Source organism: Artemia franciscana, chromosome 1, assembly GCF_032884065.1.
Source record: "Artemia franciscana chromosome 1, ASM3288406v1, whole genome shotgun sequence".
Taxonomy (NCBI): domain Eukaryota; kingdom Metazoa; phylum Arthropoda; class Branchiopoda; order Anostraca; family Artemiidae; genus Artemia; species Artemia franciscana.
In genome coordinates, this window is record NC_088863.1 from 30,618,331 (window position 1) to 30,632,657 (window position 14,327).

Below are 14,327 nucleotides of genomic sequence, written 5' to 3' on the forward strand. Positions count from 1 at the left end.
ATAAGTGCAAGGCAATGTTGTCTTTCCTGTGTGCTAATGAATGTTGCCCATTTATGTAATAGGACTAACTGAAAAATGGCTTTCAGAAAGTGATGATCTAGCAATATATGACTTACCTGGCTACACTGTTATTCATATCCCAAGAATGCTAACAAGTGTTCAGGGGGGATTTCATTGTGCATTAAGTCTATGCATAAGTTTGTCAGAAGGCCTGACCTTGAAGGTCTTTTTCATCAGTGTCTATTAGTAGAATGGTTTACTCTTTGATTATTGATACACAAAACCCGATGATACAGTGTGAGACACTATGTTTATTTTATAAGCCCCCCTTATATAAGCCCAGTGGTTGGTAGATGGCGCTGTTGCGCTAGCACATTGCAGAGCCCATCTACCAACTTTAGCTTAATAGTGCCCTATTTATGTGTGCTGGTTCGTCAATGGCGTGACCAGTTAAAGTAGTGGCTATCCTGACAGTTTTCTGTGCCATCAATATGCAAATTAAGTACAGGAAAGATACTTTATTTGACCTTTCTTCACCCCTGTATACGGTGGCGCCATCTATTTTTTTCGAACTTGGTGACTTTTAATAATTTTTTAGATGTCAGCACTGTTCACAGTAGAGCTTTTCTACCCTAGTGGAACCGAGTAACTTATCCGCTCTAAGTGACACCCGCGCCAGTGTAGGCAGACCGACTGAATCGAGTCTCACAGACCTACCCGTAATCGTACGCTTCGACAGTTTGCACGTTAACGACTATGCCAATGAGCCGCCTCCCATCCTAAGACCTGTTACTTTCAACGCTCGTCGTGGCCTTCCTAACTTCCTCGTTTGCAACACTAGATCGCTGTGCTACAAAACAGAAGATTTTGAAGCTGTTATTCGCCACTGTTATTTTCTTCTTTTTTTTTGTGTTAGTTTGTTATTTAGCATAGTGAAGCAACGCAAATTAGCTGTTAGCTACCATGTTGTTTAAATAAACCTATCTCTCTCTCTCTCTCTCTCTCTCTCTCTCTCTCTCTCTCTCTCTCTCTCTCTCTCTCTCTCTCTCTCTCTCTCTCTCTCTCTCTCTCTCTCTCTCTCTCTCTCTCTCTCTCTCTCTCTCTCTCTCTCTCTCTCTCTCTTTCTCTACAACCTGTTTTGTGAATTATTTGATGAGCTATCTCGGGTAGGGAATTTTCCAAAAAATGTGTGTGCATTCTTAGTGACTTGACCTGTAATTTGTTAAAAATTGGAGCAGACTAAGAATCAGACCATTTATTTGATATATTATCTTCATCAGGACTTTTGCCAACTATATTTTTCCCTTCACGTGTTGACCCTGTTAGAAATTCAGCTACCCTAATAGACAGCATTTGCATTTCTTTTTCTTCTAGTCTAAAATTCTAGTCTGGAATTATTTTCTGATCTTTTTGACCATTTTTTGATTTTCTTTCTATACCAATATCTAATGTAAAACAAATTGTGGATATGCAAGGTGAGTCCCTATTTAGACATTATAACGATAAAAATATTTCTAAATTAATCTCGTGCCATCAGGATAATGATTTGTCGAAAGTACTTGGTGATAAAGATGTTAATATTGCTAGTGAAATTTCACTAACCGTATTGAAGTGTTGGTGGATAAGAATTTCCCCGTAAAAAAAAAAAAAAAAAAAAAAAAAAAAAAAAAAAAAAAAAAAAAAAAAAAAAAAAAAAAAAAAAAAAAAAAAAAAAAAACCGGCGAAAATGTCTGACCCCGAAGTGCCCGTGGATGACAGTAAGTCTAGTTAGGTGTACATATAAGAAAGCGTCGTTATTTACAATTGCATGTAATAGCAAGTGCCCTGACGATTTAGTAAAGTATAAGTCTTATAAAAATGTCCTAACGTCTGCTAAAAGAACTGTAAAAAAGATATATTTTGCAAATAGGATTGATGAAAGCAAAGGTAACTTACACAAGGTCTGATCAGTCATTAATGATCCATATCAATAAAAAATGCAGACGCCTCATCCATCAACAACGAATCAGCAGCGAGCGGATTCAACACCTACTTCCAGGTCGTAAGTAACATCCCCATTGCCGGAATATCTTTTTTTCTCACTCCTTGTAGTGAAATAGAAATGTTATTTCTCTTCTTCCTAATTCTCGCTCTGTAGATAATTTGGCCTAAGTGATTATGTTGTTAAAAAGATGTCAAAGTTTATCTCTATTCCACTTGCACATCTTACAAATCTGTCTTTCTCCTCCGGTGCATTTCCTAATATATTTGAAGTAGCTAAAGTTAGCCCACTGCATAAGAAAGGAGATGGGTCTGTTATATCTAACTATAGGCCTATTTCTATCCTTTTTTTTTGAAGATCCTGAAAAGAGTTATGCATAAGAGGCTTTCTTATTTCCTATTTGGCACCAACACTGCTGAAGGAAAGCCTTGAATAAATTCTCACCAGTGTAGTTTCCGGCCAACCTTTTCTACTTCGCATGCAGTGACTGACGCAACTGAATTTGTGCGTACTAATCTGGATAAATGATTGTGTATACTTGACCTACTTTTAGATTTTTCGAAGGCTTCTAATATGGTAAACCATTCTCTATTGGCATCTAAACTGACTCGTTTAGAAGTGTATGGTGCTCCCCTTCATTGGTTCACATCTTATCTATACCAGTATGTGTCCATTAATTCTACATGTTCTCTACCATTACCAGTTTTTAAGGGAGTTCCCCAAGGTTCAGTGTTAGGTCCCCTTTTATTTTTTGTTTATATTAATGATCTAGTGGATGGTCTCGATTCTTTTATTCACCCTGTATTATTCGCTGATGACAATAACTTCTTCATTGTAGACTCTAATTTCAATTTGGTAGTCGGGAAAGCTCATAATCTTCTTGATAATATCAAAAAAAAGGTACCTGTTTAATGGTATGGTGCTTAACAGTAAAAAAAAGCGCAGTTATGAGGTTTAAAATGCCATATCGTATGTCGGTGCCCTGTGATGTGATCCAGTTGTTTTATGGTGAGGATGAAATCCCCCAAGTTACTACATTTAAATTCCTAGGAGTATTCATTGATTCTTTTTTGACATTTAAAACCCATATAGCACACACGCGTTCAGTCCTATTAAGGCAAACTTCAATGCTAAGCCGTGGCAACTCAGTTTTATCACCTGATATTATGCTTTATCTTTATTTTAATTTTGTGTTTCCTTACCTTTCTCATTGCTCACCTGTTTGGGGAAATACAAACAAATCTACACTTCACCTTCTACAGAGAGCCGAGAACAGAGCGTTAAAGGCTGCTTTTCGTCTTCGTCGACCCTTCTACCGACCTTTATGCAGATACAGATCTTAATACAATTGATACCATTATTGCCAAAAATAATCTTTGCCTTGCCTTTACATGTTTCAATGGTCTGTTACCTAAAGTTCTCCAGCGGCACGTTCTCAGGTCGGTGTCATTAAGTAGATACCCTTTATCGCTACTTAGTCTTTCTCGAAAGTTATTTGCTCCAAAGTGTTCATCCAGAGCTTCTAAGAAATCCTCAATTTACTGTTCTATTTCTTTATGGAATTCAATCCCATCCGATATGCCTCTTCATCTTACACTGCGGTTTATTTACCGACGTTTTCTTTCCATTAATGGAATTAATTTAACAAATCATTTGAATTTAATTGTATTATGTTCTTGTAATGTGTATTTGGTCTGTTTCTTTCTCCTTCTCGTATTTTTTGTTTCATCCCTTTTTTTCTTTTTTTTCTCTTTACATGTATGATATTCATTTATCTTTGAAATAGTGCGTTAAAGGTAATTGATCCCCCATGTCTGCTGTATAGTGTATTTAGTATTTAATAAATGAATGAATAAACGAAATAATTGGCGTGCCGAGATAATTATCTCTAATAACCGTTCATTTGTAGAAATTTGCACATATGTAAAGTGATAAATGCGGTACTGGGTAGCAATACCGGCTCTGAAACAGGGAGGCTAGGTAAATGTATTTTCGGTAGTTTTAGTTCCATTGGGTATCTTAGAATGTTAGTCCAAATAGTATGTTGGTCCTATTCGGGACAAGATCGTTGTTTTAAAACATGAAATGGTAGAAATACACACTTTGCAATACCACGATCTGTTTTGTTACCTAAAGAGGGCAATAGAGCTTTAAATTCGTTCGAGAGCGATCTTCCTCTATATTCTACGGTCACTGGTTGGGAGGATCGCCCCTGGGAATCAAAGTTGCCCAACTCCATTTTTAGGAGTGTTTTTCCACTTTTCCTTAAATTTTGCAATGTTTTATTGAATTGTAGGCTGCATATTTGATATTCCTGCTTTTTGACGGTTTTAAGGGACAGAAAGACTTATTTTTAGAATTGCTGTTGCTTTTCAGTTTGACTTCATTGACTGTTCTGGTTTTTATTCATTTTAAGTTTCATTCCTCGATTGTTTTAGGTTGACGCCATAAACAATCATGTTTTAATTATCCCATAGAGAGTAAGAATTCACCACGCACATATTTTTAGGCTTTATCTGTCATTTCTGACCTGTTAAGTCCATTTGCAAGTTCAAAGTGATTGAAACATTTCCTCTTCATGTTCAATCTACCATTGTAGAGTCCACAAGCCCCTCAAAATTGTGGGATAAGAAAAATTTTGAATATTTTCTGGGTTGTTTTTCGGGTTAAAATTAAGGAGAATGCCAACATTCGTATAGGCTTTGGAATCGACGGCTCTACCTCTCTACTATAACCCATTATTTGTAGAAGTTACCACTTGTAACATAGAAGAATGTACCAGCGTTTCCATGAGATGGAAAGTGAACCTCTTCTAGTTTACAGATTTCTGAGCCTATTTAATATTTACTATAAAAAACGATTGATTAACGCTTAGTATTTCAGGAATTTAGTACTAGAGCAATACTTATTCTTAATACTTTTTCACGTAGAATTTAAACATGCAGACATTTTACTATCAATGTTTTTTATGTCAGTAGACATTGTGTGTTATTTTTCTTGCGAAGTGCGTGTTCTGTCTCTTTGTCTGTAATGAACTCTTCTAACGTTAATTATTTTTCTTCTTGCATGTACAGAGGGTACAAATCCGTTATTACTATTATTTTCTGTTTTCACATAAAGATTTCAGAAAATATTGTTTCCGATAACCAATTAACATTACATATTAGAAGCTAAAGAAGCTGAAAGTAGGAGCCTAAAGGCTTTATTAGGAGCTAAAAGTAGGCTGAAAAACTTACGAATTGTTCTTCAGAAGATTCCACATCCAATTCATCGTCTGAGGTGACGGGATCTGTGGCAGCTGAAGACAGTTTCGGTTGTCCACCGTCACTGTAACTGTCTGAAAATATTAAATAAATTAAATAGAGTAATTTCATGATAGCCTGAGCACTGAAATAGATTCTTACGCTCAAAACACCCTTATATATCACCAAAAAATATTCAAGCATAAACAAATTCTGTTTCACATTTATATCTCTTCAAATATTGTGATTTTACTGGGTGTGCATATATCAACAGACAAACTACCTAAGAGACGTTAGAAAAAATAATAGTGAAAAATCATGGTAGAAAAATCATAAACAATTGGCATACTGCCAATATACACTTCCACTGTTTCTAATTTGCTATTCAAGTTGACATTCAACAAGATGAAGAAATTAGTGAAAATTTTCTATAAATTTGACATACAAATATGGAAAATTTTACTAGTTACAAAACAGACTACTTATGTTTGATGAAAAAAAAAACTTATAAAAGAGAGCAATCTTCCTAAAAAAAACAAAAGAAAACAAAAATCCACTTTTGGCAATCGAAAAGAATATTTGAGCATATGAGGCTTAAGGAACTTGTAGACAAAGTTTCATTCGATAATTATCTTTACTTAATCTATTTGCAAGGTCTTACAGGTGACTCACCGGGTCGACATCATAGCTAAGTCAATTTTGACTGGTCTTCAGAGTCACACCTATCTTCCATGGGAAAATTTGCAGGATTTGCATCAAAGGTTTGCATAAAGTTTAATGTTATATTCAATCAAATTTTCTCCATGAAATTTTAGACCACTGTCTGTTTTTGGTTGAGATACAAGACTTAATAGTTGGAGATTTCCCGTTTATAAAGCTTTAAAGCCAGCTAAGATCTGGACTGCGAAGATCGAATGTTAGTATTTCTTGGGGAAGGTCTAACTGATTGTGGGTACCTGCCCACCCAATGTCAATCAAAACTCATCAGTTCCGATTGTTTTGGTCACTTACTCAGTAATGTACCACAGACGTCAATCTCTGGAGATCGATCAAATTTTTTCAAGGCTGAATTTGGTCTATTATACAGTAGCGTACCATTCGTTGGTACAGTGTAGTTGTCCCTCGTTCTATTCTTGTGACTGTAAACGATTCTGATAGTAAATGATCATTAAAAAGATTATTTTAGAACTGAGGTTGTTTTGTTTGTCTGGAAATCCTGGAGTTCTAGAAATGTTGCAACATTTATAGGTTCTGTCTCCATTTAATGCTCGCCATACCTAAGAATAGTTAAAATATTCTTACTAAGGTAGAGGATACCGACCAAAAAAAAGAAAAAAAAAGCATTGTTGCTCTGCAGCAGAATTAGCTTACACAAAATGCCAAACATGAAACCAAATAGAAATTACAATGAGTAGTGAAGCCAAATTTCAAACGAACAAAAATTACCACAAATGGGTGTGGCGTTCCTGGTTCATCATTCCCAGCAAAAAGCTGGTGTCGTCTGTTAAAAATAAATAGTGAACAAATTATAAAATAAAACCCACAAAGCAAAAAACTTAAATTTTTATGGCACTTGGTATTAACCAAGTGACGCATAGCGATCGCAAATTCTGTCGGTCCTAGTTTTGCTACTTTAGGAACTTTCAGGTAAGCTAAGACGATGAAATTTGGCAGGCGTTTCAGGAACCTGACCAGACTGGGGGGGGGGGGGGGGAGTGGGGGGCTGGTTAATTCGGAAAAAATAGAAAAAATTAAGTATTTTTAACTTACGAACGGGTGATGGGATCTTAATAAAATTTAACGTTTAGAAGGATATCGTGTCTCAGAGCTCTTATTTTAAATCCCGACTAGATCCGGTGACATTAGGGGGAGTTGGAGGGGAGACTAAAATCTTGGAAAACGCTTAGAGTGGAGGGATCGGGATGAAACTTGGTGGGAAAAATAAGCAGAAGTCCTAGATACGTGATTGACGTAACTGGAACAGATCTGCTCTGTTTGGGGGAATTGGGGGAGGGTTAATTGGGGGAGTTAGGGGGAGGGTTAATTCTGAAAAATTAGAAAAATGAGGTATTTTTAACTTACGAAAGAGTGATCGCATCTTAATGAAACTTCATATTTAGAAGGACCTCGTAACTCAGGTCTCTCATTTTAAATCCCGACCGGATCCAGCGTCATTGGGGGGGGGGGGGGGGCGGAAATCTTGGAAACCACTTAAAGCGGAGCGATTAGGATGAAACTTGGTGGGATGAATAAAAACATGTCCATGATACGTGACTGATATAACCGGACTGGATCCACCCTCTTTGGTGGAGTTGTGGGGGGGGGGTAATTCGGAAAAATTAGGAAAAATGAGGTATTTGCAACTTACGAACGGGTGATCAGATCTTAATGAAATTTCATATTTAGAAGGATCTTGTGCTTTTGAGCTCTTATTTTAAATCCCGACCAGATCCGGTGACATTGTGGGGTGTTGGAGGGGGAAATCGGAATTCTTAGAAAACGTGAAAATTGAGGTATCTTTATCTTACGAATGGGTGATCGGATGTTTATAAGACTTGATATATAGAAGGATCTTATTTCTCAGATGCTCAATTTTCAATTCGAATCGGATCCGGGGACACAGGGGGTTGGAGGGGGGAAACAAGAATCTTGGAAAACGCTTAGAGTGGAGAGATAGGGATGAAAACTGATGGGAAGAATAAGCACAAGTTATAGATACGTGATTGACATAAAGTGGAAGGGATATGTTCACTTTGCAGGAGCTGGGGGGGGGGTGTTGATTTGGAAAAAATAAAAAAATTGAGGAATTTTAACTTAAGAACGGGTGACCGGATCGTAATGAAATCTGATATTTGGAAGTAACTAATGTCTCAGAGCTCTTATTTCAAATCCTGACCAGATCTGTTGACAATGGGGGAGTTGGAGGGGGAAAACGGAAATCTTAGAAAACGCTTAGAGTAGAGAAATCGGGATGAAACTTGGTGGCTAGAATAAGCAAATGTCGTAGATACGTGATTGACGTAACCGTACTGGATCGACTCTCTTTGGGGGAGTTAGGGGGTGGGGTTCAGTGCTTTGGCGATGCTAGGATGCTAGGACGTGCTAGGATGATGGAAATTGGTAGGCGTGTCCGGGAGCAGCAGAAATTGACATAATAAAGTCGTTTTACTCGATTAGACCATCTGGGGGGGGGGTTGAAGGGAGAGGAAAAAGTAGAAAATAAATGAGGTATTTATAGCTTACAAGTGGGTGATCGGATCATAATTGAGTTTTGATATTTAGAAGTACCTCGTGACTCAGAGCTCTTATTTTAAATCCCGACCGGCATTAACCCTCCGATTTTTCTTTTAAATCAATCTATTGATTCTTAGAATTTTGCTAGAGCTCATACCATATGAGCTTTTGGCTCGTCCGGCCTCGTCACAAGTGCCATTTGAGCTCTTAGCTCTTGTTTGTTGTGTTTCTTTCATTTCAGTATATCGATAACAATCACTGTACTGAAACTAGTCAAACATGTTACTAATTTTCTTGTATGTTTTATTCCTTTTAAATAAATGCAATTCCAAAACAATTCTGACCAAATTCAATTTACCTAAACGGTTTATTTTACATTATCTATTCAATTTTCAATCGACATTGCTAGATTAAGAATTTAAATCCTATTACTTCCTGTAAATTCAACAACATAATCTATCCAATATACCAGAACAAAAATTTAGCTTTTTCCACAAATATTCAATGTCAAAAAGTTAAAATAGAAACAGCTGAATGAAGCGCCTCTCACTGGTTATGATCTTAATAGTTCGAAAAAATTACAACTCCCAGTTTCATTCTGGAGATTATCATGTGTTGATGTGTTGTACTATCTTGGGATATTTAACTTTGCTCTTGCCAATTTGCTTACCACCTTATTTCAATCAACTCAATTTAAAGGAACAAGGCTTGACAAAATATGACAAGCTGTTCACGGTGAAGATGTTGATGAAATCAAATATGCAAATCTAAGGACATCCATAGTAAGGTAAAGATAAAGGATAGTGTACTAGACCCTTAAATTTCAAACAAGCAGTGCTGATCTCCGTCTCAAGGCCCTTCAGCCAGAAAGTGCAATGGGGGGAACAATAAAAAAATGTATAATGAAGTGCAATGGGAATGATATAAACTAGCAATTTCTCAAACATCTGAAGAGATCTTAAAAAGTATCTCTAGAATAAAAACCATAGGAGCAGACTTGTATAAGTTACACAGGGGGACAAAAGATTGCCATTAGACAGAGTATAGACTACCCATTTGATTAAACACAACCTAGAAGCAACACTTACCACTTATCTTTCGGTTTGTCTGATTGTCATCGGACGACTGATTAATTCCAGTCTTGTGAGCAGCAGGCCTTGCAGCTCGTCCAATAGCTAGAATATAAAAAAATATTAAAATACTAGCTGTTGGGGTGGCGCGAAGCCACCCCACCTAGTTGGTGGGGGCGCTTCGCGCCCCCCCAAGCCCCCCGCGCGCGTAAGTCGTTACGCGCCATATTAGTTACGCGCCATTGTAGTTGTGTCCCTATGTCCCACCTGTGATATATATATATATATATATATATATATATATATATATATATATATATATATATATATATATATATATATATGTTTTTAACTACGTAAAACTTGCGAATATACAACATTCTTTGCTGTCCCATTGTCTGTGCATATAAATAGATTGTCAGGTTTACCGACTCTTGAACATGCAACATATAATGGTCCATGGGAAAACAATCCGTATTCAGATCTATACCTCATGATTCTAATGATTGCCCTTGAGCTTTGTTGATGGTGATTGCTAATCGACCATTCCCTGAGTCGCCATCGTCATTTATATATCCCCCTGTGCACCCCGGCGTCCCCTTTGTAGTTATGTCCCTGTGTCCCGGTCGTCATTTATATTCCCTGTGTCCCGGTCGTCATTTGTGTCCCGGTGTTCCAGTCTGTGATTTATTCATATTTTTTTAGTTTTCTTTTTCTCTTTTATTTTTCAGTTTTTTCCTTTTTTTTTAGTTTTTTTCTTTTTTAGTTTTTAGTTTTTTTTTAGTTTTTTACCTTTTTTTAGTTTTTTTTAGTTTTTTTAGTTTTTTAGCTTTTTTAGCTTTTTTATTAGTTTTTATTTTTTTTGTAGTTTTTGCCTTTTTTTATTTTTTTCAGTTTTTTTTTAGTTATTAGATTTTTACCTTTTTTTTTATTTTTTTTTAGTTTTTTAGCTTTTTTAGTTTTTTTTCTTTTTAGTTTTTTTTGTAGTTTTTACCTTTTTTAGTTTTTTTCTTCTTTTGTATTAGTGTGAAATAATTCAGACGTCATATGCGGACAAACATGACGTCACCTGATCCACAGATCCACACACAGACAACTTATTTTTGCATATATAGATATAAATATTAAATATAAATATATTCAATATAAATATTAAAAAAGGAAACAAAATAGCTGGCGTTTTAGGGAAGAAACCAGCGCATTCTTTTTTTTAAGAAGTTTGATTTTTTTGCAGGATCAGGTTAATTTTGAAGTAAAATCCCACTCTCCAGCTTAGTTTATTGCTGCTTTACTTGCACTGTTTTTTCGTTAGTGTGTATTTCTTCTGAAAGGTCAGCTACAAATTTTGGAAAGATCTATGGAGAGTGAGGTAGTTTATTTGTCAGCAGTCGAGTTCGAAAAACGAAAAAGGATCGAACACAAGCAATTTTTAACGAAAAGCTATCATGGATACTGACGAGACATAATGACTAAATCATAGGCTGTGCAATAGCGCTGCCTAAGTAAAGAGCGATGTGCTTTTTTGTTTTAGACCAGGGCACTTCGTATCGAAGGAGTGGTTGAAGAAACTTCAAAAAGGGCGAATTCGATTGGAAATCGAAAGAGGTAGTGTCCTTTTAATAGTCGAAAGCGATTGGAGGGCAAATGACCCCCCTCCCACGCCTACCATATTTCCCAAACCACCTTCAATCAAAATTTTGAGATATCCCTTTTATTCAACATAATTGAAAGGTCCAGAAATATTTATTTGAGGATGACACTCCCCCCCCCCCAAATCCCCCCAAGGCAATGGTTGTAAGTTAAGCATGGAAGGCATTTAAGGTTTATAGAGAAAGTGATCAAATAAACTTAGGAGGGGGCTCGTTGATTTGGTAATCAGTAGTTCTAGTGCCAGGGTAGATATCCCCCCACAGCTCGTGTTTTCCCGAAATGCATCTGATAGAAATTTTGCGATGGCCATTTGTTGTCGTAGAAACTTCTAAAAAGCCATATTCGATTGGAAATGGAAGGGGCTAGTGCCCCTATTAATAGTCAATAGTGACAAGGGGGCAACTACCATGCCCATCATTTCCCCAAACACATCAAATCAAAATTTTGAGACAGCCATTTTGTTCAGGATAGTTAAACCTCCCGAAAAATTTGTCTTTGAGAATGACAACCCCCACAGCCCTCAGGGCAAGTTATGCTCTAGAGGCATATAACGTTTTTATAGAAAAGGTGGTCGTTCAAACTTCAGAGGAGGCTCATTAGATCGGCAATCAGAAGTTCTAGTACTGTTTTCAAGATTCAAAATGATTAGAGGGTGGATATTCCCCGGCACCTCGTATTTTCCTGAAATGCATCTGAAAGAAATTTTGAGATGGTCAGTTGTTGTCGTAGAAACTTCTAAAAAGGCTCGTTCGATTGCAAACTGAAGGGGCTAGTGCCTTTTTTGAAAGTCGAAAATGCTTAGAGGGTAACTAACCCGCTCCCACTCCCACCATTTCCCCAAAAACATCCAATGAAATTTTTAGATGACTATTTGATTCAGCATAGTTAAAAGGTCCGGAAATTATGTCTTTCAGGGTGACAACACCCACCTCCAGCCCTTAGGGCAAGGGCTGTAAATGATGTCCTGGGGAATATAAAGTTTTAAAAGAAAGGATGGTCAAATAAACTTTGGAGGGGGCTCATTGGATTAGTAATATGAAATTCTATTACCCTTTGAAAGATTCTAAGTGATCGGAGGGCGGATACCCCCACCACACCTCGTATTATTCTGAAACACGTCTGGAAGAAATTTTGAGATGGTCATTTGTTGTTGTAGAAACTTCAAAACAAGGCTCATTTGACAGGAAACTGAAAGGGCCTGTTTTAGTAGTCAATTTTTGTTCAGCGTAGTTGAAAAGTCTGGAAATTATGTCTTTGAGGATGACAATCTCCCCCCCTTCCCCTCACAGCTCTCAGCACAATGGTTGTAAGTTATGTCTCGAGGGCATATAAGGTTTTATGAAAAGGATGGTCGTATAAAATCTGGAAGGGGCTCATTGCATTGTAAATTAGATGCTCCAGTTCCCTTTTTAAGAGTCAAAGTGATGGGGTGCACCCGCTCCCCCTCCTTACCTTTTATTTTCCACAAATGCATCCGATAAAGAAATTTAAGATAGGCATTTTTTCAAAAAGAGTCCAAAGATCTTATAATAAGGCCTTTGAGGGGACAGAATCCTCCAGAGTCTGAGGGTAAGAGTTGTAAGTTATGATTTAGAGGCATATAAGGTTTCTATGGAAGGGGTGATCGTGTGAACTTTAGAAGAGGCTCATTTGATTTGAAATGTATAGTTCTAGTTCCTTTTAGAGTCAAACAAGATGGGGAGCAAGTAGCCCCCCTCCCTGAAATCATCTTTTCCCAAATCGCATTCAACTGAAATCATGAGATAGTCATTTCGTAGCCTCTAAAAAACATATAACAACGTCTTCTGGGAGGACACCATCCCCCAGAGCCCATTGTCAAGGATTATAAAGTTATGCCCAGGACAGCTTTTATGGAACGGGTGGTCGTATAAACTTTGGATCGGATGGAGCTTTTTTGACTGGAAGTTGGAAGTTTTCTGAAAGGTCCAGTAATTATGTCTTTGGGGATGTTAACCTCCCCACAGTCCTTAGGATAAGGGCTGTAAGTTAGGCAATTCGTTCATATGTTATTGAGAAATATATGCATGTTTGAACTTTACATTCCAAGGAGACGAAAGATATTCGTCTCCTTGGAATGTGAGACTTTCAAAAAATGTTGAGGGGAGTTTTGAACTAAATCAAAAACCTTTGGTGTATACGGATTGTCAAAAGGATGCAACACAGGAATAGCTGAGCATATTAATATGGAAAATTCGGGAAATAATAATGGAGATGATCAAAAAGGCAATAGAAATAGCAAAAATAATTTGCGGTTTACTGGAAACAAAATATGTTTAAAACGTTTTCACTTCCCTTAATTTCATAAATAAAAAATTACCAAAACTTTAAGAAATAAATATCAGTATATATCAATTAAACTGACAATTCCAGGTTATTTGTTTTTGTTGTTGTTTTTTTTTCAGTAAAGCGCAAATTATGTTCTAGTCCTGAAAAGGCATGGGGGTTATCAGCTCTACTCGCAGTAGTTTTGCGCTTGGAAGATTATTTGACTTTATTTCTACTAATTCTTTGCTTATTAGAGCTCTACCTTTGCTTGAAAAACTTGTTTTGTGGAAAAGTTTTTTGAATAAAAAAAACAAAAAACAAAAAACATCTCCTTGTAGCTAAAAGCCACCTTATACTTTCCTAATTCCTTTTTTTCATCGGCTACTTCGCGTGGAAGGGGTGGCTGGGGATAATTGGAAAAGGGCTCATTCGACAGGATACTGAATGTTCTGCTCCCCTTTAAAAGAATCAAAAATGAGAGGAAGGTAACCAGTCCCCTGCTCCAAGACCGTTTTTGCCAAATACCCAAGAAATCCAAACAAAGCATGGAGATGTATATTGATCCGATCAAAGCATTAAAACACTTCGTTTCAAAAAATAGTCAATAAGTTCAGTAAATATGCCTTCGAATATACGTAACCCTCAATGCCCCTGGGTAAGAGCCGTAAATAATGCAAAGTGGCAATCGTTTACAACTGCCATTTCATTATGACAAAAAGAAGGTATGTTTGACTTGAGTGTCTAGTGGCTCAAAACTTTCAGGGATCGTTCACTGAATCAAAAGGAGAACACATTATGAATCAAAAGGAGAACACATTATGCAGGAAGTCAAGGTGGGCCCGATTTTTTTTTTGTCCTTGATGA

At 36.9% G+C, this 14,327-nt stretch overlaps 1 protein-coding gene across 2 annotated transcripts in view; it reads right to left on the reverse strand.

Moving 5' to 3' along the window:
• LOC136028432 (transcription factor SOX-6-like) overlaps window positions 1–14,327 on the reverse strand; it is a 60,430-nt gene that overhangs the window by 23,605 nt on the left and 22,498 nt on the right. For both annotated transcript variants that reach the window (XM_065706283.1, XM_065706278.1), the window contains exons 3-4: window positions 9,546–9,632; window positions 5,218–5,318 (exon numbers count right to left, since the gene is read on the reverse strand). In XM_065706283.1, coding sequence (XP_065562355.1) covers window positions 5,218–5,318; window positions 9,546–9,632 — 188 coding nt within the window. The remainder of the gene's footprint in view (window positions 1–5,217; window positions 5,319–9,545; window positions 9,633–14,327) is intronic.